This window comes from Photinus pyralis, unplaced genomic scaffold (assembly GCF_008802855.1).
Source record: "Photinus pyralis isolate 1611_PpyrPB1 unplaced genomic scaffold, Ppyr1.3 Ppyr1.4_LG2, whole genome shotgun sequence".
Classification (NCBI taxonomy): Eukaryota; Metazoa; Arthropoda; class Insecta; order Coleoptera; family Lampyridae; genus Photinus; species Photinus pyralis.
Window position 1 is genome coordinate 37,863,919 of NW_022170403.1, and position 26,482 is coordinate 37,890,400.

The 26,482-nt window shown below is 36.4% G+C and overlaps 1 protein-coding gene across 1 annotated transcript in view; it reads right to left on the bottom strand.

The window, feature by feature from the left end:
* Positions 1–4,205: 4,205 nt before the first annotated feature.
* Positions 4,206–26,482, bottom strand: part of LOC116163984 (transcription factor collier-like) — a 43,129-nt gene continuing 20,852 nt past the window's right edge. The window contains exons 2-5 of the mRNA XM_031478111.1: positions 23,995–24,148; positions 7,389–7,452; positions 5,939–5,994; positions 4,206–4,313 (exon numbers count right to left, since the gene is read on the bottom strand). Of these exons, the coding sequence (XP_031333971.1) occupies positions 4,206–4,313; positions 5,939–5,994; positions 7,389–7,452; positions 23,995–24,148 (382 nt within the window). The remainder of the gene's footprint in view (positions 4,314–5,938; positions 5,995–7,388; positions 7,453–23,994; positions 24,149–26,482) is intronic.

Consider the following 26,482-nt stretch of genomic DNA (forward strand, 5'->3'; position numbering starts at 1 on the left):
CGGTTATAGCATAGGTTTCTTGTAACTTATATTTATAAACCTCAATTTCAGTAGAAAATTTCCAAGGATATATGACACCCGAAGATTCCTTATAAATGGCCATTAGTGAAAAATCCCCCATGTCCGATCAGCACGGAGATGATTGGAAACGTGAAGCCGCGCGCGGTGTAAAAAAATGCGAATGTTTCCACTTTTCGGGTTACCCGACGTCGTTGTCGACCAGTTAATTAAAATCCCCGGAAACTTCATTAAAACCAAACAAAATCATTAGCAATAGACAGCCCGAGCCGGAGCCCTAGAAGATGCACTATAATAATACAGCAATTTGCATAAATTTGAAAGTCAAATCGAATCGAATTTCGCAAAAGGAATCGAAGATTTTATTAAAATAAAGACATTCCTTGTTTGCGTTTGTTACCCGCGCCCTTAATAACCCTTTTCAAAGTAGACCGTATTCGACACTTCCCATTGCGAATGAAAGTTTGTACAAAGAAAAAAAAGGGAACGAAACCGAAACGAGTTGATAATTAAAACGCTTTTTGATTAACTCGAAATACTCATCTCCTTTGTGTAATGCGGAAAATGATTACTTTGTAGCAATTCAATTTATTATTGTGTAGTATCTTATAATTTTAATGACTGGTTATGGCTTCTGCAAAGCGTAATTACCAAAAGCATTCAATCCCAAATGTGGGTTTTAGAGTAATTTGCGAACTCTGAAATTCGGTTTTGGGCGCTTTAATGAAAGATATTGAAACACAAACCATATCATAGATAGGTGGTAGATTTTTCTGCAAGTCAATAACATCTTAAAGAAAACCAGAAAATTCCGATTACTTCCGAAGATATGGCAGAAAAATCGAAATTTGCCGATTTAGTTTTTATTTTTTCCTGGGATTTGCAGATGCAGCAATAAAAAAAACACTGTTTCATTGCCTGTTTTTGAGCTCTACAAGACACCGTTGAGAGAATTTCAATACAACGTTTAGTTTCGAAGAAATCATTGATTAAGTTTATTAACGAGCTCCTAGCGAGTTTATAATTTTGCGGTGTCTGTCCCTTCCGTCCGTCCGTCCGTTAGCACGATAGCTCATAAACGAATGGACCGATTCCGCTGAAATTTTGTAGGTGGATTCTTTATCAAATTTGTAGATCGGAGTTCGTGAATTGGCAATGTAGCCCAAAAAATAAAGTAGGCCCTTTTCACATCTACGTTAGTTATGAACCGAATTGCATGAAATTCAACATGCGCATGACTTTAGCCATACAAAACGCAATTCCAAAAGTTGAGCCTAATCGATCAGCATTCACAGTGCCCTTTACGCATCTCGACCATTTACAAACCGAATTGCAAACTTTCTCATTTATGGAGGCATTTAAATAAAATTTGATACATAGCCACTTGGAGCAAAACCATATTTAACGCCAGTTTCAAAATTTCGTTTTGCGCATGCGCAGTGCCAACTTTCTTATTTATGGAAGCAATTAAATGAAATTTCATACATATACACTTTAAATTAAAGCAAAACTAACATCAGATTTAAAATTTGGTTTTGCACATGCTATAGTCATACCCAGGAGCTCGTTTGCTACATTTGTTTAATTTATTTTTTTATATGACACGTGTAAAAAAAGTACATACTGTATTTAGTAACATTTTTTTATTACGAATATATCGATATACGGCACATACAAAAAAACAAAAGTTGGCAATTGTTGGTTTCAACAGGATAGTGCAACCGCGCACAACGCCCGAATCGTGTGAAAATTTGTCTCAAAGGTATTCTCGCTTCATACGGGCTCTTAACGCAGCCTTGTAGAGCTCAAAAAGTGGCAATGAGAAAGTGTTTTTAGCGCATTTCCACAAAAAAAAAATGCGCTATTGTGGCCACTTTGTCCGTCCGTCCGTCCGTCCGTCCGCTAACTTTGCGACGCTACTAGTTTTTTATCTTAAGAGCTATTGTTCTACTTTTTCGCTATTTGGTTCGTTATGGTGTCGAGTCTTGTACCAAGGAAGGAATTTTTTCTGTACCGCTTACAAAAAAAGTTATTGTAAAAAAACAAAAAAACCGTTTTTTACATGTTCCATAATTTTACACTTTTGCCGTTTATTAACGATCCTAGAGATCGTTTATAATTTTGCATTGCTATCTGTCGCCTGCCGGTTGGTCTGTCCGTCTGTTCCTTTGTCTGTCTGTCCATCTATCTGTCCGTGTGAACGATAACTTTGTTTAGAAATGTTCGATCGCTTTTACATCTCCGTTAGTTATGAACTGAATTGCATGAAATTCAATATGGGCATAGATTTAGCCATATAATACGCAATGCCAAAAGTTGAATCGAATCGATTCAAAATTCACAGTGCCCTTTTCGCATCTCGACCATTTATAAACCGAATTGCAAACTTTTTTACTTATAAAAGTATTTGAATGAAATTTGATACATAGGCACTTGGAATAAAGGAAAATCAAACGCCAATTTCAAAATTTGGTTTTGCGCATGCGCAGTGCCAACTTTTTTATTTATGGAAGAATTTAAACGAAATTTGATACATAGGCACTTGGGATAAAGGAAAATCAAACGCCAGTTTCAAAATTTGGTTTTGCGCATGCGCAGTGCCAACTTTTTTATTTATGGAAGAATTTAAACGAAATTTTGATACATAGGCACTTCAAATAAAGGAAAATCAAACGCCAATTTCAAAATTTGGTTTTGCGCATGTGCAGGCAGTGCCAACTTTTTAATTTATGGAAGAATTTAAATGAAATGTGATACATAGGCACTTGGAATAAAGGATCATCGAGCGCCAGTCTCAAAATTTTCTTTTTGCGCATGCGCAGTGCCAACTTTTTTATCTATGGCACCATTTAAGTGAAATTTGATACTTAGGCGCTTGGAACAAAGGAAAACCTAACATTAGTTTTAAAATTTAGGTTTGCGCATGCGCAGTTCCAACTTTCTTATTTAGAAAAGCATTGAAATGAAATTCTTCTCATAAACTGAAATTGAAGTAACACGTCAAAAATGGATTGTCCATGTGCAACGCTATTTTCATATTTGTGGCCGGATTTTTACGATTTTAACAGAAGTTGCATCTTATAAATGGGAAATGAATGCAAGTGGAAATGCGCTTTATGTAAATCGTTTACGATTACTTTTTAACTTTTTTTACTTCTAAGGGTACGTTTATGTTGGTGCTGCGAGCTGCGAGCAGCGCAGCGCTGAAAGCGGAGGGACGTTTTGCAAAATATTCTAGTAAATCGACGTGATTATGTTCAAACGGCCCAAACCCATAGGTGCATCGAGAAGAGCTAGTGTCGTTGTTTTTAGGGTGGATATTATATTTTTTTCATCGCTGCTCTGCTCGTAGCTCGCAGCGCCAACGTAAAAACGTACCCTTATATGTTCCGAGTTACGGCGGCGGAAATATGAATATGTTTGTGAGTTTTTTTTATGTTTCTGGATATTTATTACATATAGTTATAACAATGTTTTAAATTCAAAGTGTACTCATTTCCACACCACGGTGAGGTATAGAAAGTGGCGCGTTTTCATTGTTGTGGTATCACCGATAAATCTAAGCCACAAAGTTGTGATGCTTAAAGGTCTCTATCCACTACAACGTATCATACCATGACTGTAATAGGAACGTGCCAGGCAAAAAAATATTGGTTGCATGGAATAGTATGGGAGTATTATGCCCACTAGACCGTTAGTCACCGACCAGCAACGTAACGTGCCATGCATGGAGCGTCAACGAATATTTTGACGGTGCCGATACGCACCGTGCATGGCACGCGACGGTCCCAAACCGGTGCGCGCAGGCGCAGAAATGATGAACATATTCGTCATCGACTAGGTCTAAATAATGCCCAGTATTTTCCCTCGACTTTTCGTTTCGCACCCTCTTCCTGACGCGTTTGTTTACAAGTACAACCGCGCCAACGGGAACCGTACGGATACGACACGTGGATGCTACGGTCACTATAACCGTTACGTACGGGTATGATACTGTCTAGGGGGCATAGTAGTCCGTATCGTATATTTTCCGTGCCTTTCATAGTACGGTCATGATACGGTACGGTGTAGTGGGCCGATGCCTTAAACCACCATATTTTTCTTTGATGTTCCTGGCCGGTTTATGTTGCCGTCTTGATTGTATCATGATAGTGTTTCTGATCTGACAATATATTGTTCTTCCACTACTAGGTCCTCGTCATCTTCGTCCTCACTATCGAGTCGGACCACGCGCCGGTACACTTTCGCATGACTGACTTCTGCAGGACGCACACACAGAGCACAAACCATATTTCCTGAAACCACATGCTACGCCGCATCTCTTTCGACAAGTACCATTTTTGGACTTGGTGGTATGTCCTGAAGGCACGATACCGTACAGCGTCTCCGTTGGTGTCCACTGATACCTGATGAAACTGGAGGTGCAAACGTATATACCAATTCCCAACCCAACTATATTCCAACGATTCAGCCGATTGAAATGTATGGAGCTTAATGCAAGATATAATTTGTAATTGAGAGTATGTAAAATTTGTATGTTAGAGGTACCGTAAAATTTCGTTAGATTTTAATTTATCGTATTAAATCGATTACGTTGACTTTCAAAAAGAAGATTCTCTAAATTAGTCCAATGCCGCGAACGAGGGGCGAGTTATCTATCTCGGGGGCGAGATTCTGCCAACCGTACTTAAGGTAACAGCGTTGTTTACAGTTCACGCAAGAGAGCCCTACATTATTTGTTTGATCACGTGCCACTTTTAGATTTCACATTCAATCAGCACTTTAACACTTTAAATAAATACAGGTTTATTATAAATGATTCATCGGGTTTCAAAATGTTATATTTGATAAAGTATTTCACTTACAGTAATCATTGGTACATCAAAAGAAGCAGAAACTCTTCAAGTACACTCTCAAAATTACAAATGATCGATGTGTGCCTATTTGTCACACGTCCAAATGGTAATCTAGCTCAGACCACACATTTTGTAATATGTCCATGTCTATTGTTAGCACAGCAGCACTGATGCGTCTCTTAGATTCGTCAAGTGATCTTGGCACATAAACATAAACATGATCCTTAACATATCCACCTCATAGGAGGGAGTCACAAGCTGATTCATTTGTGGCAGTACGCCCGATCCAGTGTTCTAGAAGTTCGTCATTGAGCGACTTCTTCCTTTGGGGGTATATCAAGAATCATTTTTCTGTACCCTCAAAACCACGAAATTAGGATACGCATCAGAGCTGCTTTGGTAACAATAGCATGGATATGTTATAAAATGTGTGGTCTGAGCTAGATTATCGCATGGATGTGTGTCGTGTGGCAAATGGAACACACATCGACCATTTGTAATTTGAGGAGTAAACTTGGAGAGTTTCTGCTTCTTTTGATGTATCAATGATTATCGAATGTGCAGATAACATTTTGAAACCAGATTAATCAGTTATATAAGAATAACAGACTGGTGTTAGGAGTTACTTGTAGCTAAAAAGTGCAATGTACTCCTTGAAAATAGGCGCCTCAGCCAATGTTTCAACACATTCTTGTTCTTTTGTTTTGATGCTGACCTAGGCTTGAAAGTGAAAGACTGCAGCCTAGTTGAGATTTACGTACCCAAAACCACTTTAGATACGTTTGAAACACTAGTAGAGAAATCAATATTGCAAATCGTATATTTATGTATTGTGGGTTTTGTTTTCTTCACATACCTACAGTCATTATTTATAAAGTATTTAAGCAATGCTACAGTGTAACTGTAAGCCGAATAATCGCAAGGGGAATTAAAAATATCCGTAAGTACAAAGCGACTGTGGTAATTGATATGACGTGAACAATCAAAGTACCAATATAAATTACAGAAAGTTGACACATCGCGTCTTTTTTGTAGAATAAAGTGGAAAAAGAAATTGAACTTACTTGTTTAGTAACTGAATCGATAAGCCTCACGTAGATATCTTGCTCTTGTCGTACACCTAAAACAATAAATCAGTATATAACGCGTCAGTCGAAAGTAATAAAGGCAATTTGTGAGGAATGATGAACAAGAAAACAATTTTTACTAATATTTATTCTATACGACCGACGCGGCGGCGTTCCGCGCGCAGTCGAGAAATTATTACTTACTGCCACAATATTGACACACTGTCTTGCGGCTAGCTTTTGAATCATTAAAATGATAATGTTGAAGTTTACGACACGTCAAACTATCCCGATACTAATAGAGTTCGCTACAAGTATAGCAAGCTTTGATAAGAAAGCAGTGCGGGGGAGGTTGCGATAGCGCGAGAACAAAGACTCGGGCGGTGGTAAAGCCTTAGGGTTCGCCATCTTTCCAGTCCTAGGAGAGCATTTGTGGAGTTATTTTATTACAAATAAGGAGAGGAAGAGTGTTCCTTTGGGAAGTTGCTGAGTGAGGTGTGCTATGGCAAATGAGATACAACACCAGTTCGCTACATGTTACGCGCTCTTGTATATATTACCGAAATCTTCTGAGTTACTTCAAGTGTGTTTACATTTTAACAACTTTTACAACATATAAATTGAAGCGTTTAACTTTATCTTCCCGTTCATTTTTGTTCGGTCGTAAACATGAAGTTGTGAAATTGCATCGCGCCTTAATAAAAATGAATCAAACGGGCATGTTTCGGGATCGGCAATACAACAATTTATTTCACTTATTCTGCCTTGTTTCCATAGCGAAGCCTATGAATGAAACCTGTATTGACGGCGAACTTTATGTTCGAGACGGAAGCATCAATAAGGCAAATACTTGGAATGGTTTCATTTAAGAAGCGCGGATAGCAAATAAATATTAATTTTGCGTAGAGTAACAAAAGGGTTACTTCCCATTTTGGTGCATTTGATTGTCTAATTAATTTAATTGTAAATTTAATTAAAGTCAGGTTTGAAAAATATTTATTATTCATTTGGCGTCCTTATCCTGTATTCACTTCCTTATAAGTACAGTAAGCCGTGTTCTGTTCAAGTGTAGCTGTCGTTTTTCCATCAGGATCTAAAAGGAAATAAGACAGCGATGTGGCACACTGATAGAATTAATGGTCGGCTAATAAAACCGCGGATAGTCTAATTATAAAATTAATTAACGAAAAAAGACGAATTACATTTAAATTCTCCGGAGATAAGAAATTCTTCTTGAAACAGTGGGGGTGGTAAAGAGTTTACTAGGTTTACCCTTCGAGATGTTAGTGGTCGGTGTGGCTATTGTGGATTACGGAGTTATTTGTTTTAGGGCATGTGGTTTTCTTAGTTTGGACTTCAGGGACTACTTCTTAGTTAGATACGTGCATAATCAACCGTAGCAACTTTCCCTTTATGCGTACAGCATAAAAAAGAATGCACAACTTACCATTAGCATAAAGCAACTGAAGTCGATATTGAATTCCATTATTCGTTTTTGTTCCTTCAGATTCCTGTAACAAGAAAGTGAAAATAGAAATTCTTTATCATTTGGTTTTTTCCTACAACTATTAAATTACAGGTACACGAACAGAAACAGAAATTTATTATATCTCAAGTAAATAAAAATAACATTTTACGTAAAAATCACTCCGAAATGCTTCTAATTAATAATCCAGGTACTTATGCATACGTGTAGGTATTCAAAGCGGAAGCTTATATTGTTTCCTTCAAATCATATTATGCCCTACTTTAACAGACAGTACCTATTTTGTGAATATGTGTATCTTCGTGGCAGTAACGATAATCGGGTTTGATTATTCTATTAAATTAATCGATTAATCGATTATTTGATTAATCGGTTATTTGATTAATCGATTGTTTGATTAATCGATTATTTGATTAATCGGTTATTTGATTAATCGATTGTTTGATTAATCAATTATTAAGTAAATTTTAATTGATTATTATTAGCTGGATCATCAGTTTACGCAAAAAGGAGCACTCACAGCTCACAAGTATTATTTTATTTTATAGCGGATGTTAAAACGTCAATTTAAGCAGCTAAAATGAATTAAGATTGTATCATCAAAACTAAAGCACACCTCATCGGAGAGTAAGCTGCCTAATCATTTATTTTTATTTTTATTTTTGACCTTCATTTTCAAATGGACAGGGTTTCAGCCAAGGCTGTTCTACCAACCAACCCACTATGCATTTGCAAATATCCATGCCCGAACCCGGATTCGAACCAGGGACACTTTGTTGATTATTGATTAATCGATCTGACTAGTAATGAACGATTTGATGAAAAGAGTAATGGAATTATTTTTTATTTTTATTATTAAATAATTAACGTATTAATGCAACCAAACAGATATTTATCACTCCTTGTATGTGACAATCGACTTTTGATTAAACGATTAAGTGATTAATCGATGATTTGATTAATCGATTATTTGATTAATGGATTATTTGATTAATCGATTAATCAGTGTAATCGATTATTCAAACCCGTAATCGCCCAGCCCTAATTGTTAGTGCTAGATTAGTGCTGTTCGGTGCTCAAAAATTTCGACCCGCCATTTCATCTTTCCAAGAAAAAAGAAAAAAGCTAAAGTATTGTGTGAAGTTGGCCCCACCCATAACTCGTTAAAAAAATTATACGATCGTTAGTGATACCTTAGTGCTCTTTTGTGCTCGAATATTGCGAGTCTAACGTTTTACCTTTCCAAGATAAACAAAAAAAACTAAAATATTGTGTGAAGTTGCCCCCACCCGTGATTGGTTTTAAAAAAAAGAATAATACGATTGTTAGTGCTACGTTAGTGCTGTTTTGTGCTTAAAGATTACGATGCAGTATCTAAGAACCACGTGTTGTGTTTAAAAGTTTAAGTATATTTTATTTCTTTTACATATTGTCATAAATAAAACAAAATAAATAGGTATTATCGTGTACGAGCATTTTTTCGAATAAAAAATTCCTGAAATGAAAATAAAACTTAAAAATTTACTCCGTACATTAACACTAAAATCTTAGAAATAAAATAAAATTTTAGTGCACTATATTTCTGATTTACTGCTTACACAAGTTTTCATTATGTACATTACATTATGAACGAATGAACCGCAATACTTTATTCAAAGATGGTTGGAGCCGACAATGAAACGGAGTGTGATCTGTAGCGAAAAATGGATTGTTAGACTACCTACTGCGCATACAATCACCAAAGCATAGAGCACTGCAGAAAATGGACCGCTCTGTGTTGTACAATACATTAGCAATACGCAGACGGGTCTTAACCACGTCATCATGTGGTATAGTGTGGCGTTTAGTGTCATTGGTTGAGAAACTTTCTGACCATATTTGCCGTGTTTAGTAATATATGGCCTTCTGTATGTTTGTGTGTATATGAGAGTACGACCGGTAGGGTAGTATTGTTACTTATTCTAGCTTCCAGAGTTCTTTGAGTTCTACTCGTATTGCTAGTGGAGTATACTTGATGATCTTTTCTTGCTCTTTGTGTATGAGATTAAAGGTACAACATTTAACTTTCTCGTCATCGACTTATCAACACACCATTGGATACAATCAATCACAATTCAGAAATAAATACTATAAAACAAGTAGCGCAAAATTTCAATGGCTATAAGTATTTATTCACTTCTAATACAACATTATAACACCTTAAAAATAATTAAATTTTGATAGTAACCCATGTAGCTTTATTTTATTTTATACTTACCACTCAATACCAATGTAGAAATTCATCGAAAAAGTTAGAATTACTCATTTAAGACGTTACCCTTTTCTTAGGGTTACATATGGCGTAAGATGTAACTATATAAACAAGTTAAACTAGTTGTCAGGTAAACTCCTGACTTGACTTTCCGACTACTTTTAATAGTCATTGCAATTATTATCTTTGATCATAGTATAACATTTAGAAAATGCCCTCTAGCGCCTTTATTTTGAACCCAACGCAAAAAGTGTATAAGCTTTTTTGTAGATCTCATAAAGACCCATCTTTTATTGTAATTAACACTTTTCACTTTGATGCTTACTTTTACAGGAAAATGCAAATTAAAAAAATAAAATAAATAGTTTAACTTTTCAATTCAAAACTTCTTAAAAACAAAGGAACTCACAAAAAAATTGTAATGAAATTTTTTGTAGAGTTTTTTAAGCCATTTTGGCCAGTGTATGCGAAAAAAATTTAAAAAAATTTTTTCAAGCCTTTATGACTTTTAAACTTTTGACACCCCTAACAACCATGAAGATGGTTACGAATCAAAACCAAAATAGGAAGTTTTCGATTCCCCATACCACCCTATATGCACCGTCCAAATAGGTTCAGGGGTTTTTTAGTTATCGTGTTCACGAACCACATACACACACCCACACACACAGACGTCAAGCTAAAAATCACTATTTTGGGGTCTGTGTACTTCAAAACGTCCAGAAAACGCAATATTGGTATATCGAAAATTTATCACGATTACAATACTTTCCTTTATATATACAGGGTGGGGCAGAGGAACTTGATGATTTGTATTCGGCGTCCTTAGGCGACGGTTGCTCCGACGAAAGTGGGGATAGGTATATTTGAGAGAAGGGCATATAAAGTTTTTCCGCCGCGTGGTGTAGTCACCATCATGGAGTGAACGAAGGCGGAACGCGCGTTCGCCGTCGAGGCATACTTTTCTAACGGTCGCACAGTCATAGCCACGCAACGTGCATCCCGTACTTATTTTAATATCGCGCCACGTGGACGTAATCTTGACCGGCAATCGATTGTTTCATGGGAAACAATTTTAGGGAAACTGGTGATGTGAAGAAAAAAACCCTGGGCCTTCACGAACAGCAAGGACATCGCAAAACATTGATAGAGTAGGCTTTCTGTTTTGCAATCCCCTCGGCGCTCTGCACGCAAACATGCAGCTGCACTCAGGTTATCTGCTCATTCTGTGAGGAGAATCCTTCATGAAGAACTAAAGTTTCACCCCTATAAATTTGTCATAGTGCAGGAGCTTAATCCACGCAATGTGGTTGCTCGAGAAAATGCATGTGAGGCGCTTCTTGGTATGGCTGACGACCATTTGCCAGATATCATCTTTAAAACTGTCTAAACATAAACTTTAAATGTTGTACTTGATGATGGAAAAGTAATTAAATCAATATTTGCAAAGTTTTTGTTTTATTGAATTCCTAAATCAGCAAGTTCCTCTGCCCCACCCTGTACTTCGTATGTAGTCGGAAAGTAAAAAACTAAAACCATTGGCTCTAGCCAAATTCGTTTTTTAACTATATATTTAACCAATAAAATCCGTCCACAAGTAAAAAAGTTAGCACTGCGCATGCACAACCTATTCATGTCATTTCAACTTGATTTTATAAGAATCAATTTAGCGCATAGAATTTAGAAGCACACAAATCTGATACAACTGAATACCGAACGATCATCGAGATCTTCATGCATCCATCAATTTTACAACACACCTCCTTAAGGAGTTGATTCCGTCCCCTCAGATCAGTATAGCTTTTAAAACAAATTTTTTAATTTGGTATTAGTTTTACTTTTATTCGATGTGCGTATATACAAAATTTCATTTAAGTATAATAACAAATAAAAAAATTGGATTGCGCAAATGCTAAAGCTGGGTTACGCATGAGCAAGTTTTTTAAATTCGTCTGAATAGTTGCTAGAGGTTTAAGTAATATGTACTAACACAGAAAAGCCGGACATTCGTATGTTCTTTGTAACAAAAATGATACAAGAACCCTATTTTTTTCAGGTTTGGTTAGTTTTTGGGCAGTAACTTTTTGGCCCGTGAGTCTACATAGCTGAAAAACAATAGCGACCTCTTTTGTATCCTTGAGGACATGCGTACCAATTTTCAAACCGATCCGACAGATAGACAGACAGACAATACAAAATTATGTCTAGGGGATCGTTAATAAACGGCAAAAGTCTAAAGTTATGGTACATGAAAAAATTGATTTTTTACTACAACTTTTTTAGACGAAGAAGAAACGCAGAAAATATTCCTTCCTTCGAGCAAACCTGGACAAAGATCTAGTTGCGACCGGACGGATGGACAGACGGACGAACAAAGAGCCCATAATAGCGCATTTTTTTATTTTTATGGAAATACGCTAAAAAGGGTCCAACATGTTTTTGTTAAGTAACCATAGCAGATAAAGACTTTTTTGAAACATTTTTTAAAGAAAATGGGAACCAAAATATTTTCGTTGGGAGCTATGTCCCGGGAAGTCCAAGATTTGTTTCTTTCATTTTTTCACGGCAACCAAAAAATATAGGTATATAGAAATTTTTTTAAACTCTCATACATAAGTAGGTATACCGCTCATTCTGTTCTTCTATGTGTGACAAATAGGTACACTGAGAAAAATCTTAAAGAAGAAACTCAATTTTGGGAGTTTTTGGGACGTAACTCCTTGTTGCTTGGAAAAAAATGTACCCATCTTTTCTCCACCCAATTGTAGATACTAGTAGTAGTATAGTGCTTTTCGGCAATTTTGCAATTTTTTGTTCCAATCGCATTGCAAAACAAACTTGTTTTTCACCCAAACCATCAGTAACAATACAATAGTCTATTTCCCCCTAAGCGGTCTTCATTGCAGCGACTTATTTTATTTATGAAGGCTGGACCCAGGTTTGATTCATCGCAAGTGCGTATATCACCACGAAAGTGTAATTATGCACTTATGAGTTTCAGTATGTGAAAGGAACCCAATGAGCAGCATTTCTCGTATACATCAAGACGTGTTGTAATAGTATTCCAAACTAATTGGATTAACAAAATCAACTCGTAGATCAATCGTGGTAGTGCATCTTCTCCACATAATCTGTCGTTCAATAAAGAACTTAACATGCCTAATAGATTAGGGGTTGTGCGTGCTGTGCCCTGAATCCACTTTCCATTTTAAATAAACGGGTTGCATCTCCAAGGAAAGCACCAAGAATCTAAATCCAAATCCAGAACAAATTTCTAAATACGATTCATGCACTAAATGAAAGTTAAACAAAAATATAAAAATGTCGGCGATTTGTAGAACTGACTACGCTTTGGTCGCGGTAGTGATTCCTCTGCTGTGTAATCTAAATTTGTCTAAAAATTCTTGAAATGCGCAGTAGAAACAACCCCAAAAAATACGATTTCAAAGAGAAGACACTTTTAGGCCGTTTTAATTACACAAAGTGCAAATTCAACGTACACCCCACCTACAATAATACATCTTTCTACCTAATTTAATTCATTTTAACATGGTAGGTAATATGACGTGTCTCTCATTTATGCTAATGCAGTAAATTAAAAAATGCAACATATGTTTTACGTAGTAGATATCCGTCCTACCTACTACATTTTCGATTCTCCATCGTAGTATGAGCGTAAAGGAAAGAGAAGCGGAGTGAACAACTACGCCGTGTTTTGGCTTAGAACAAAGTTGTAGACGGGAAAGGAGGAGGGGAACGTAATTGTGTTCGTGGAGATGCAGAAGATTAGGAAGCGCGTTGGGCAGAACATTTATCATGAAACCCAAACCCAAACTGAGCTACGGTCACAACAGAAACCATTATCACATCAGTTCAAAGGAAACTCGAGAAACGTTCAGATAACGCGTCCTAAGCCCAACGTACCTGCCGTCTTGAATATTGTAGTTAAAACTTTTCGGTAGCTGCGTTATATAAACTTGTTAATTTGTAATATCGACCATTCATCCAAAGCGGGAGATATTTAATTTTCAAATAAAGGGGTGAATTAAAGCATCGGAAATACTAGGTCAACGAAAATGGCAATGAATGTACCTACGGTTGTTTTTCCAACGATCGGTAACCCGAGTGAAATGTCACTAAATTAAACAAAGAATTACGAGCACATTTGGATGGGAACATACAAGAATGCAACATTTATTAACAGTGCGACAACTCTGTTATTGGTTGAAAGTTTCGTTAATAAAGTACCGATAAATAAATGAACATTGTTTTCAATCGCATTTAAAAAAATATGGTCCAGAAGCTCAATGAAAATTATTCCATCGTGATTAATTCATTTGAAGTTAATTAATCCCGTTACAATTAACAGCTTCAATTGTATTTTGTTTATTTCGGTAGTACTTGGCACATTTGACCTGTCCGCTTGAAAACGACACTTCATCAATCATTGGAGAATTGGAAGTTGGAACTATATTACTATGTGTTTATTATCCACCTGCATCTGTGCTCATTCACATTAAAAATCTTAGTCTTTAATGATAAGGTTTCCAAAGCTAAACAATCCTCAACATCCACAAATCAAAGGTAACAAATATTAACACACACAACATTGGTGACCTTCTGCCGTTTATTTGGGATTTTTACAAACTCTTTAACCCAAGGTTTTTTCAAAGTCGATAGAAAGTTGCTATATAGGAAGTTTTTCAAATTAGTTTCAAAATTTCAGGAAATATTTTGAATACCTATGTTGTTGAGTGACAACAGATCTATCAAATTGTTTTTAACGATAATGGTGACTTGTGCCATGATAATACAGAGACTGCAAATGTTCTAGCCAAGACTTTCTCGTTAGCTTTTAACCGCTCTGTTCATGTGAACCTACCCACTGTTCCTCGTGAGACGCTGTCGACAGTCATATTCTCTAGAAATGATTTACTCTCTGAAATCAATAAGCTAAGTAATAACATGGCTCCCGGTGCGGACGGAGTCTTCTCCAAAATTGTTAAGTGCTGTGGGATAAATATCGCCGATCCTATACTGGAAATGTTCAATAACTCATTGAACGCTGGAGTACTTCCAGTCCAATGCCTACAAGCTATTGTAACACCGATTTACAAAAAAGGAGACAAATGCAATCCGGCTAACTACCGGCCAATCAGTTTAACGTCGATAGTGTGTAAACTTATGGAAAAGCTTTTAGTTAAAGCGATTTTAGGTTATGTGCTAAAGCACGGTCTAATTCCTGACACACAGCATGGTTTCCTGCCAGGTCGTTCTACGATAACGAAACTACTATGTTCGATTAACCAGTGGACCAAACTTAGCGATTCTGGAGCCTCTATTGATATCATATATTTAGATTTCAGTGAGGCTTTCGACAGGGTGTATCATGAACTGTTGTTACATAAGTTAGTGAGTTTTGGAATTAATGGAAATGTCTTACAGTGGATTAAAGCTTTCCTGTCTGATCGTTCATTTGTAGTCAAAGTCGGTAACGTTGTATCAAACACAACTAAGGTCGCTAGTGGTATCCCTCAAGGCTCTATCCTTGGACCATTTTTATTTATCTTGTATACGTCGGACTTACTTTTGAACTTGAAATGCAGCCATGTGGCCTACGCTGACGATATCAAAATATTTGGTAACTACTTGGAACGCGGAAAATAAAATCCAAGTCGCAAATGCTGTAGTTGACTGGTGCAACTCGTGGGACTTGCCTTTGAACGTAGGAAAATGTGTGGTGCTGCGAATAGGACATCATAATCCAAAATTTTCTTACTGCTTAGATAATATACTGATCAATGAAGTACACTATCCAAACGACTTAGGAGTCACAATAAATAATAAATTAACTTGGGACGAGCAATGCGCCAAAATTTTTAAAAAGTCTTTTGCCACGTTATGTATGTTGAGGAAAGTATTTCCTACTCCGTCGCCAGAACTATGTGCAAAGCTGTTTGTGACGTATATTAGACCCCATTTGGAGTATGCTGTCTCAGTTTGGAGACCATATTTGGCCAAAGATATTAAGTGGTTAGAACGAGTTATGCATGCAGTTTCCCAATGGCCTAAACATTTTAACTTAATTTCGTACAGTAACAGATTAAGTACACTGAAGTTGCCTGAACTATGTGTCAGACAAGATAGAGCGGACTTGATTCTGATTTACAGACTCACTCCCGACCTATTTCCCGCTAACAAATTTGACTTCCTGAAATTTCGTGAAGATAGCCGCTTACGCGGACACTTGTTTAGATTGCAAAAGGAACCCTTCAGAACTACACAAAGGCAAAAATTTTTAACTAACCGCCTGTTCGACCAGTGGAATGCACTAGATGAACACATCGTAAATTCAATAAGTGTGAACCAATTTAAGAATCGTTTTGACAACAAAAATTAGAAAAGATTAATTGTTAACTAATTGTACGTTCGTAACCGATATAAATTTGCTTAAACTAATAGCATAAATAGGCTTGCCTCATGCTATTATTATCTAAATATAATAATAATAATAATAATAATAATAATAATAATAATAATAATAATAATAATAATAATAATAACACAACACATCACAGCTGGAAAAAGACAACTTTTAGATTATGAGCTAGAACAGGGTAATTTAATAAATTCCATGGACGAGAATGAAACTTATAAGTATCTTGGTTTTCAGCAAAACACACACATTAAACATACGAGTATAAAACAAACACTTATTACACAATACCTACAAAGAGTACGCAGTATACTTAAAACAAAATTACACGGTGGAAATACAATCAAGGCTATTAACACTTATGCCACACCAGTGCTTACATACTCTTTTGGGATTATACGTTGGACAAATACAGATTTAGAACAAATACAGAGAAACACACGTACACTATTAACAAAACACCATATACATCACCCTCACTCCTCTACTATACGACTTTACCTTCCTCGTTCGGAAGGAGGTAGAGGACTTACAGACATAAAACTATTGCACCAAACACAAATACACAATTTACGACAATACTTTTATAACAAATCAGATACTTCAGTTTTACACAAAACAGTAACATGCAGATAAATCTTACACACCACTTAATCTACACGAAACTAATATACTCCCACCCACATCCAAACTTACATACATCACAAATAACATACAAATATGGAACCAACGGCCTTTACATGGACGATTTCCACAAGAGGTTAGCCAGGGTTGTGTTGATTCTATAGCAACGCACAGTTGGTTGTCTGAATGTGATATCTTCCCGGAGACTGAGGGTTTCATGTTAGCAATACAAGACCAGGTCATTAACACACGTAACTATAAAAAACACATACATAAAGAAAGACAAAACAGTGACAAATGATTCTTGCCGACTCTGTTCACAAACATCAGAAACAATCCAACATATAATATCGGCATGCACACGACTCGCACAAACTGAATACAAACATCGACATGATCAGGTAGCTAAAATCATACATCAAAAATTAGCACTTAAACACAATCTCATAACAGATACGACACCATACTACAAATACACGCCACAGATCATACTTGAAAACAACACACACAAATTATATTGGGACAGGACACTACTCACAGACAAAACTAGCCACAATAATAGACCAGATATTACACTTATAGATAAAACGCAAAAATCCATTTGTATTATAGACATTGCCATACCCAACACTAACAACTTAACTAAAACACATGCAAAAAAACACCGCAAATACACCGATATAGCTATCGAGCTTAAGACGCAATGGAGAATGAAATCTACTGTTATAGTTCCCATTATTCTTAGTGCTACTGGAGTTATACCAAAGACAATACACCACAATTTACAACTATTAGGTTTGGACAAAAACACATACAAACATTTACAAAAAGCAGTCATTATCAACACATGCCATATTGTTCGTAAATTTCTAAACATAACACAAGATACTACATACACAAATGATCCACAACGTATACATGTAAACAGCAGTACTCGCTCACAACACGGTACACAACATACTGTAATATCTCAACCTCTAACCCAAACAAACACACAAATACAACTTACCGAGCAAACAAGTACAACAAATGATACAACATATACTACATTCAGAGATTCACCTCTGAAGCAAACCACATTATCACGACCCATTAGTATTCAACCCAAACGCAAAAGCCTAAACAGCACTTTAGACTCACAACATGACACACAACATACTGTAATATCTTCACCCTTAACTCAACCAACCACACAAACACAACTTCCTGAACAAACAAACGCAATAAATACAAGTAACGCAACATGCACTACAAAGACGCCCTCACCCAATAAAGTTACACGGCCTAGCACAGCTAAAAAACACAAAACTCCATCCTCACCGAAGAACACCACGTTATCACAACCCACTCGTACTCAACCCAAACGCAACAACCTTAACAGCACTACAGGCTCACAAAGTACTGTAACGTCTCCACCAATAACCCAAGCAACCACACAAATACAACCTCAAGAACAAAGAAACACAAGAAATACAAGTAACGCAACATGCACTACAAAGACAGGTCCACTCAATAAAGTTACACGCCCTAGCACAGTTAAAAAACATAAAACTCATTCTTCACAGAAACACACCACGTTATCACAACCCACTCGTATACAACCCAAACGCAAAAACTTAAACAGCACTACTAGCTCACAAAATACTGTAATATCTCCACGAATAACCCAAGCAACCACACAAATACAACCTCAAGAACAAAGAAACACCATAAATACAAGTAACGCAACATGCACTACAAAGACAGGTCCACCCAATAAAGTTACACGTCCTAGCACAGTTAAAAAACACAATACTCCTTCTTCACTGAAACACACCACGTTATCACAACCCACTCGTATACAACCCAAACGCAAAGTCAAAGAAACACTTACACAATAAACTATTTAATAACATTACAGGAATTATTATAATGATATTTTTGTTTTGTTTTCTTCTTTCCTGATAGCGTTGACTATTGTGGCCATTAATAGCTATGTTGGTAAGTATGAATTACATACTATCCCTAGATTTCCAATGTGAGTGTGCGAATATTTATTTTATTTTTTAATTTTTATGTTTCTTTAGAACCCTACATAACTTCACTAGACACAGACACTAATCGTTACTTGATTTTAATCCGTGCGATTAGTTAACCAGGCTAGACCTGAGTTCTCACAAGAAACACCGACAATAATAATAATAATTTTTTATTTTATTTTTATTTTATTTATTTATTTCTTTTATTTTTTTTTAGGACCCTACATAACTTCACCAGACACAGACACAGACACAGACACTAATCGTTACTTGATTTTAATCCGTGCGATTAGTTAACCAGGCTAGACTTGAGTTCTCACAAGATACACCGACCATAATAATAATAATAATAATAAGTTATAATAGACATGCAAAAATCAACAGTATTAGAAACATGCCGGATAGTAAGGAAAGTAATGCATTGAACAAGTCCACAAGTAATAAGTTTTGCGAAAGCCCTTATTACATTATCCACGACAAGTGAGGAAAAAATTTATAAAAAAAATAATAATAATAATAATATTCCAAAATTTGCTTATATACATCCCTTCACTCACCTAAATATTACTCTCGCCAAGAAAGATTGCCGGTCACAGCCCTTATGTCGATCTACAATTTATGTTTTTCTTAAGATGCGAGCGACTTCCGGAATAAGGATCGTCCCAATGTTGATAGTTGATAGTTGATACTATACCGAAAGTCGCTCAGATCTAAAGAGACTACCGGTATTTTTTCCCGATCATACCATTAATATTATTAGGAGGAAATAAGCTCTCGATATTTATGTTTGCATAATGACTTTTTAACTTTACGTTTACGATTACGTTAATGAATGTTGTCTACAGTACAGTGTGGAAAAGTGAAATACTATAAATAGTATAAATTCATTATTTCGTCTACTGTACTGTTGTGTAAAATACGTCATGCGGACGTTTTCTTTGGCATCAGCACCTTTAAAAACAATGGATCACCCTGTATGATAGGGGGTTTAGATTGAAATTTATATTGTTTAATTTTGTTCAAATAATCACTTTGTTTATTTTGATTTGTATTTGAAAAAGTTTGAGTTATGCGTTAAAAATTAAAATTACTGTTGTGTAAAGCTAGTTAAATTGTAGATAAGCAGATGTTTTGTTCGCCTTAAGAAAACACAGGTGTTTAATTTATTCAAGGACACGAAGTTTTTTGTAAAGCGGGGAAGCAAAGGAATGGAAGAGAAGAATGTTTTAAATAGACGAAGCAGACGGGGAACGAGGCTTTTTGGTCTAATTTTTTGGTTTGGTAGGCATTTAGTGTAGACAGTCAGTTTAATTGAAAAGTTGCAATAGCAGAAAGTTAGCTGTCTGCTCTACGGGAATTTAGACGTGATAAAAAAGTGAAAATTCTCTTTTGAGTTAAGTTCAGTGGTGCATTGTATCACGTATTCTAAGAAGCTTGTGTGTTTTGTCGTTCACGCCGTTATCGCCTAAGTGAAGCCTTTCTTTAAGGTTTTCAAAGTACCTTTTAAAGTGAAATTTTCGCTCACCAAAAAAACCACTATAACCTCCAAAATTACAGTGTGTTCCGTTTAATTCAAGTATAAAGCAAAAGTGAAGAAGTGAAGTTTCAAAAACATCTTCAATTGGGCTTTGTGTTCTTTGTGCGTCATTTATAGTGCATTGCAGACTGCAGTTGACCCGCGATATTAAAGATTATTAACTTTAATGATAAAGTGTACAGTGTCATACCGGTATCTTTCGTACTGCTACCAGGAGATTGTATCGTGTGCATAAATAAAGAATTGACGATTTTCCCCAAGTTTATTACGCCTCTCTATGTCCTAGCAATCAGATCAGAAGAATTGTAATTACTTCAGTGTGTATTTATGCCATACATAAAATGACGGACGTCCGTATCGGTAACACCCAGCAAATGTTCAAAATGCTCTCCGCGAACGTCTTGGCATGATCCGAATCTTAAATAAAAATGTATTCTATCTTTATTTAACAACTGTAGCGAATTTCGGTAATCAGATGAATTTTTATGTGAATTTTTGCGATAAATTTGTAAGCAATACATTTTTTATATAAAAAGAAGAAACCTTTCAAACGATATATCACAATTCCACACATTTAAAAAATTGAGGGTTATAACTGTCACTCGAAGGGACTTGAAGGTAGGGATCACATTTTCACGTTAGAGAATGTCAAATTAGAATTTAAATTTAACGTGTTTCCTGATTTTCTATCGATACCTACAGTACCTGAAATAAGGCATTTGGCTTTCCCACACTTTTAATCCACTTTGTACAACGTTTACTACAGTATTGATAGCAGTCTTTCTTTTTAAAATCATATTCAAAATAAAAACTTAAATTTCGGAGCATGATTCCTTTAAAATCGTGTGGTAATCCAAAGTTGTAGAAATAATAATGTTTTTTCCACGACGTCACTGAAAATAAGGTATAATTTAAACTATTTAGAGACATGAGCATGAGCAAGCAGTAACGAAGCACAAACGATTGGCTGTAATATTTCGTTAGTGCTTCTATTACCGTACTAACTTCACGCACCTATGATATAGTACCTATTACCTACACCCGTGCGTAATGAAGAAAAAATAGAACAGATCATGGAGGGAGGTTTGGAATTGCAAGTGATAATTAGCTACAACTGTCAAAGCTGTCAACAGACGTCGTTTTGGGTTTTGCTTTATTTTCGAAATTCACTGAGGTAGAAAAATAATGGTACGCAATTCGGTTGTAATTTGGGGCATCATGCGCAATTTTTCTGCTCACCTATAATCCGCACTAATATTATGGCGTAATATACTAATTTATTGACAAAAGTTGTCTTCTATACGATAACGAATAAGATCAAGGTGCTAAAAACATTTAACTATGTGTTCGGGCCATTTTCACCAAAATTAAGTAAACAGGGCATTTCAAAACAGACTTTAATAAACTCCTAAGGCGGATCTAAAAAAGCGGCAGAGCACCTTGGTTTGACCCTACGGGGTCATTGGATTTGACCCATTTTCAATAGGCTTTTTACATGTGGCATATAGGTCAACCGTCAAAAGTTTGAACCGAATTTTTTTTTTTTTTGGAACAGATATTTCAAGTCCATTTAGGTAGCCAGTGAGAAGTTAAATGGATAGTTTCCCTTAGTTTTCATATTTACCACTGCACCCCCAGTTGCCATTACTTTAAAATTATAATATGCACCCTTCATCAATATATGAATTTGATACACTTCACGTTTTCATTGTTAGTTATCTTTTGAACATACCTACAGTTATGTCAAGTATCGTCAAATAATAATGACAGAACAATAAATTGAAGGTTATACGAATTTAGTTTGCCAATTTAAAAATGTCGAAACTGACATTACATCCTTCTAAAAATCATTTTGTTTGTTGTTGTGTGTTTGCTGTTTTGCCTTTGTTATTAGAGTTACATAAAATCGAGGATAAAATAGTTGAAGCTTAAGAAAAAATTTAAAAATGCGGGTACACCTTATAGAGGAATAAACTGAAATGGATCGGGAAGCCGCGTAGAACTGCACAGTGCACAGGCATTCAAGTACGTCATGGAGTTTTAGTGCGTAAGTTTCAGTAGACGCGGGATATGTGTGTAATAAATAAATTACACTCGAGAATTTTCGACAAGTGCGCGAAATTCAGTTGTTTGGTCAATTTACTGTAAATCTTACGCCACAAAATTGACTAATGTTGTATCATGAACAAATTTACGAAGAAACGGTAGGTGGACATAACAAAAATTCACACCTGTTTCGAGAACATCGCACCCAATCTCCGCAGAAAATTAGTGGTTGGGCAGGTATTCTTGAGAAATCATATTTTTTTCACTAAAAATAAATTTAACAAGGGAATTAAATCAGAATCTATTGGAAGAAGACAAAATCATACAACCTTAGAAGAGTCAAGTGGACGAAATGAGGACAAGCTGCTAGAAGAAAAACAATTTGCACTTCCAGCAAGATGGAGTTCTGAAACATTATGTTCTGGCCCTTAGGCAGTGGTTCAATTAAATGTATCCCGAGTATATTTGGCAGAGTAGGGGCCATAGAATGGACACCACAATCCCACAACCTAACTCCGCTTGATTTCTTTCTCTGGGGACATTTGCAAACGGTAATGTATCAGACTCTGACCAGACAATATTCAAGAGCTAAGGCGCACTAGTGGAAACCATTTTGAACATTTCATAAAATAAATTTATACACTCAAGATGTGAAATGCATAAAGTTCATTTATTTTGTATTTGGGCCAACCAAATTTGACTTTTTAGTGACTTTTTGTATATTGCTGTAGAGAATTTTATGGACTTTAGAAGGAGGCGACGAGAGGGGGGTACATATTCTAAGTGGTGGTAGCTGGGGGTACCGGGATGAATGCAAAAACTAAGGAAACCTTCCATTAAAGTACCCTCTAGCTATATAAATGGATTACCGTAATAAATGCAAAACCTAGGTAAACCTTTCATTAAACTTCCCCTAAGCCACAGTTTATTTTTTAACCAGGAAGACAGATTTAAAAGTTCCCAGCAAAAATCTTAGTTTTTATTCGCTGGCGCTGCGTCCGTTTTACACCCAGGTAAAATTGCTATTGAAATGATTGATTGAAGCTACACCAAGTTTGGTCGCGATTCGCGTCCTTACTGATGTACTTATTTTGTTGCCTAAATTTTCTAGTGATATTTTCAGTGTGAATCGGGCTTTTATAGGTATAAAAATGATGTGCTTTTGTAATTTTTTAAATTCAAAATTGCAAATTGCAATCGGTGATTCGGTTTGAAATGAAAGCCTTTTTGGTTATATTCAGTCAGGAAGTATTGCCGATTGCAAAACTGTTTTGCCGGTAATTTTAAAGTTAACAAACAACCAATATGTTACCTGCCACAAATTATAAATATTCTTTCACTCAAAAAACATTTACGGCAAGAAGTAAGTTCGCTTCTCCATATTGAATAATAAATAGAAATGGGGCACACAAACAATATTTGTCTAAAAGTAGGTACCTAATCATTCTTTGAGAAGTGTTGACTAATATAATGCAATTTGAGCCACTGTTTGCACAAATGTGCACCCTTCCCAAAAAAATATCCAGGCACGGCACTAAAATGGTATCTACGGACGTTCACTAAATATACTGTTACAAGTTACACATTTTGAAATACATAGGTACATACGGTATTTACAATACAACTAAATGAACTAGAAAATGAGATTAACTAACCTGATCCTTTTCAATGAATCCAATGAACGCCGTTCGCTCAATTTCTACGGGCTGCCCCGCCCGATCGTACAAAGCGATGACAAAGTGGAAGAAGTTGGATTTTCGTAGATTGCTTGGGGGTTGCTTTTCGAAGTGCGCTCTTCCTACACCAATTCTGAAATACAAGTGTCTCTATTAACACCTCTTAAACAGCCCACATCCTGTTATTGCATTTTGACCCTTCTAATCTAATTTAGCATTGCTAAGATAACGTGGTTAAGCGTTATTATTTGAAGTGTCACAACACCATCTGTACAGAAGGGTTCTCCTAAGCGGTCAATGCGAACTCTATTGTCCGACTGCACCGATAGTAATTGCTTACGTACCACTTCTGTACACTCTGGCAAGATAACAGAGACACGTTGGTCGAGTCAGGTGCTCAGAGATGAGACCGGCGCCGAGGGCGAATCGTATGATAGCAAATGTTACTAGAACGTTAATATCCTGCGCCCATAAAATCATCCGTGCAATGATCTCCACCTTTTCTACGTATACACTGTTTTATGAGTATTTATATATTACCGCAAGTTCCAATTATATAATTTCGCTACCGCGCGGCGCCGTTTTAATACGCAAACATAAAATTTATCTCGCAAATGGTTATCCAATATTACAGAATCGTTATATAATATCAAATATACATGTATCGTTTTATTGCTGATCTCTTACAGGTAATCTATTATGCGGATCAGCCAATAATAGTAACTATAAAAAACTATTCCCGTAATAATTAATATCTCCATTAAAATTGGTTTTGGATGGAAGCTATAGCGAATGGAAATTATACTTACTCATGCATAGCTTAAAATTAAAGGTAGGTATAATGATTGGTGCGACAATAGCTGTTATAATAAACAGCTCAAATTTGACGCAAAGCAATCATAATATAAGCTTAAAGTTGAGTTTAAGATTCAAGACCATTCTCACCGTAGTAATTGTTGCCATACAGCGAGACTGCTGAAATTTTACTGTGCAAACGGTTATTATACAATAAACGGATTTCCATTTTCATTCAAAAGAAGATTTCCAAATATCTAAATAATAGTTATTTTTACGATTAAAAGGTTTTGAAGGGGTGTGATACAGTCTGTGGTGGGAGTATGCAGGTAGAGAGCAAGTCACCCCGTTTCAGTACCCATCATGGTTTGGTCAGGGAGGCTTTGATGCAGCACGGCTATTACGAAAATAACCGATCGTTGGCCGCAGAGTCGCCGAAATTTCAACATTCGTGCGCGTTCTGTCCGGTGCGAAAACAGTCAGAACACCCGAAAATGTTGAGGTAGTAAGACAAGCAGTAGAGCAAACACCAACACGATCTATTCGTAAACAATCTGTTGCATTGGGGATGTCAAATCGAAGTTTGAGAAGAATTCTTCATTTGGATTTACACTATCATTCTTACAAGATTATGTTAGCGCAGTATCGCAGATCATACACTCCGTACAGCCCTGCGCGCATGTGCCCAATAATTGCTTGCCCAGACCGCAGTCACAGCAAATACCTTCATATATATTGTTACAGCAACATTCGTAAGCGTGACCTCAGTGGCGCTGTTAATAAACAAAACTTCAGGTGCTGGGACGTACACAACCCCCAACAGCTTCAAGAAACGTCTATCCATTCCCCGAAAGTTACCGTTTGGTGTGCCGTTTGTTAAAATGGAGTAATTCGCCCGTATTTTTGGAAGTGGAAAGGTGTAATAGTTACCGTGGCGGCTGCGCGCTATGTGACTATGCTAGAAACATTCTTGTATCCTAGATTGGATGCTCGAGCCGAAGAAGAGGACCTGGGTATTCTTTGGTTCCATCAGGATGAAGGTACAGCCTACACGGCTCGAGTCCCTTATTTTTATGGTTCAGTGGTAGAGCGTTGGACTATAAATCCGGAGGTCGGGTGTTCGAACCTAGGTTGAGGTAAATTTTTCATCTGTGGCAGAGATGGGAATTACCTTAGACCAGTTTTGAGCATAGGTTTTCCTGCAGTTTTCCTAATTCGTAAGGTAAATACCGGAGTAGTATAGAATAACTTAAGACTTTCTGTAGAGGCACCTCTAAAAGGCATTATCACTCTGTAATTGGGCGCAAGCCTGTTGAAGGCCCAGAACAAGAGAGGGATAATGAATAAATGAATAAATAAATAAATTAATGCTTTGAGAGAAATGTTCTCTCAGCGTCTGGTCTTGGTATCTCTGAGGGGAGATGTTGGGTGCGGATTCGGACAGCTGGGACCGCCACTTTAGTGTGGCTGCTTTGGAGCGGAAACAGTTTGCCACTGGGGCACTTTGGCGCCAGAATTATGAATTACATTAAGTTTTTGTAACATAGATTTTTGTACCTATCTTTCGTGATAATAAAGTAACTTTTTTTCTGAAACTGCTTTAGAAACAACTACTTTCATCTAAAATGTGTAAAGAAAATGTGATTTTCCTCTCTGGGAAAGTAAAAAACAA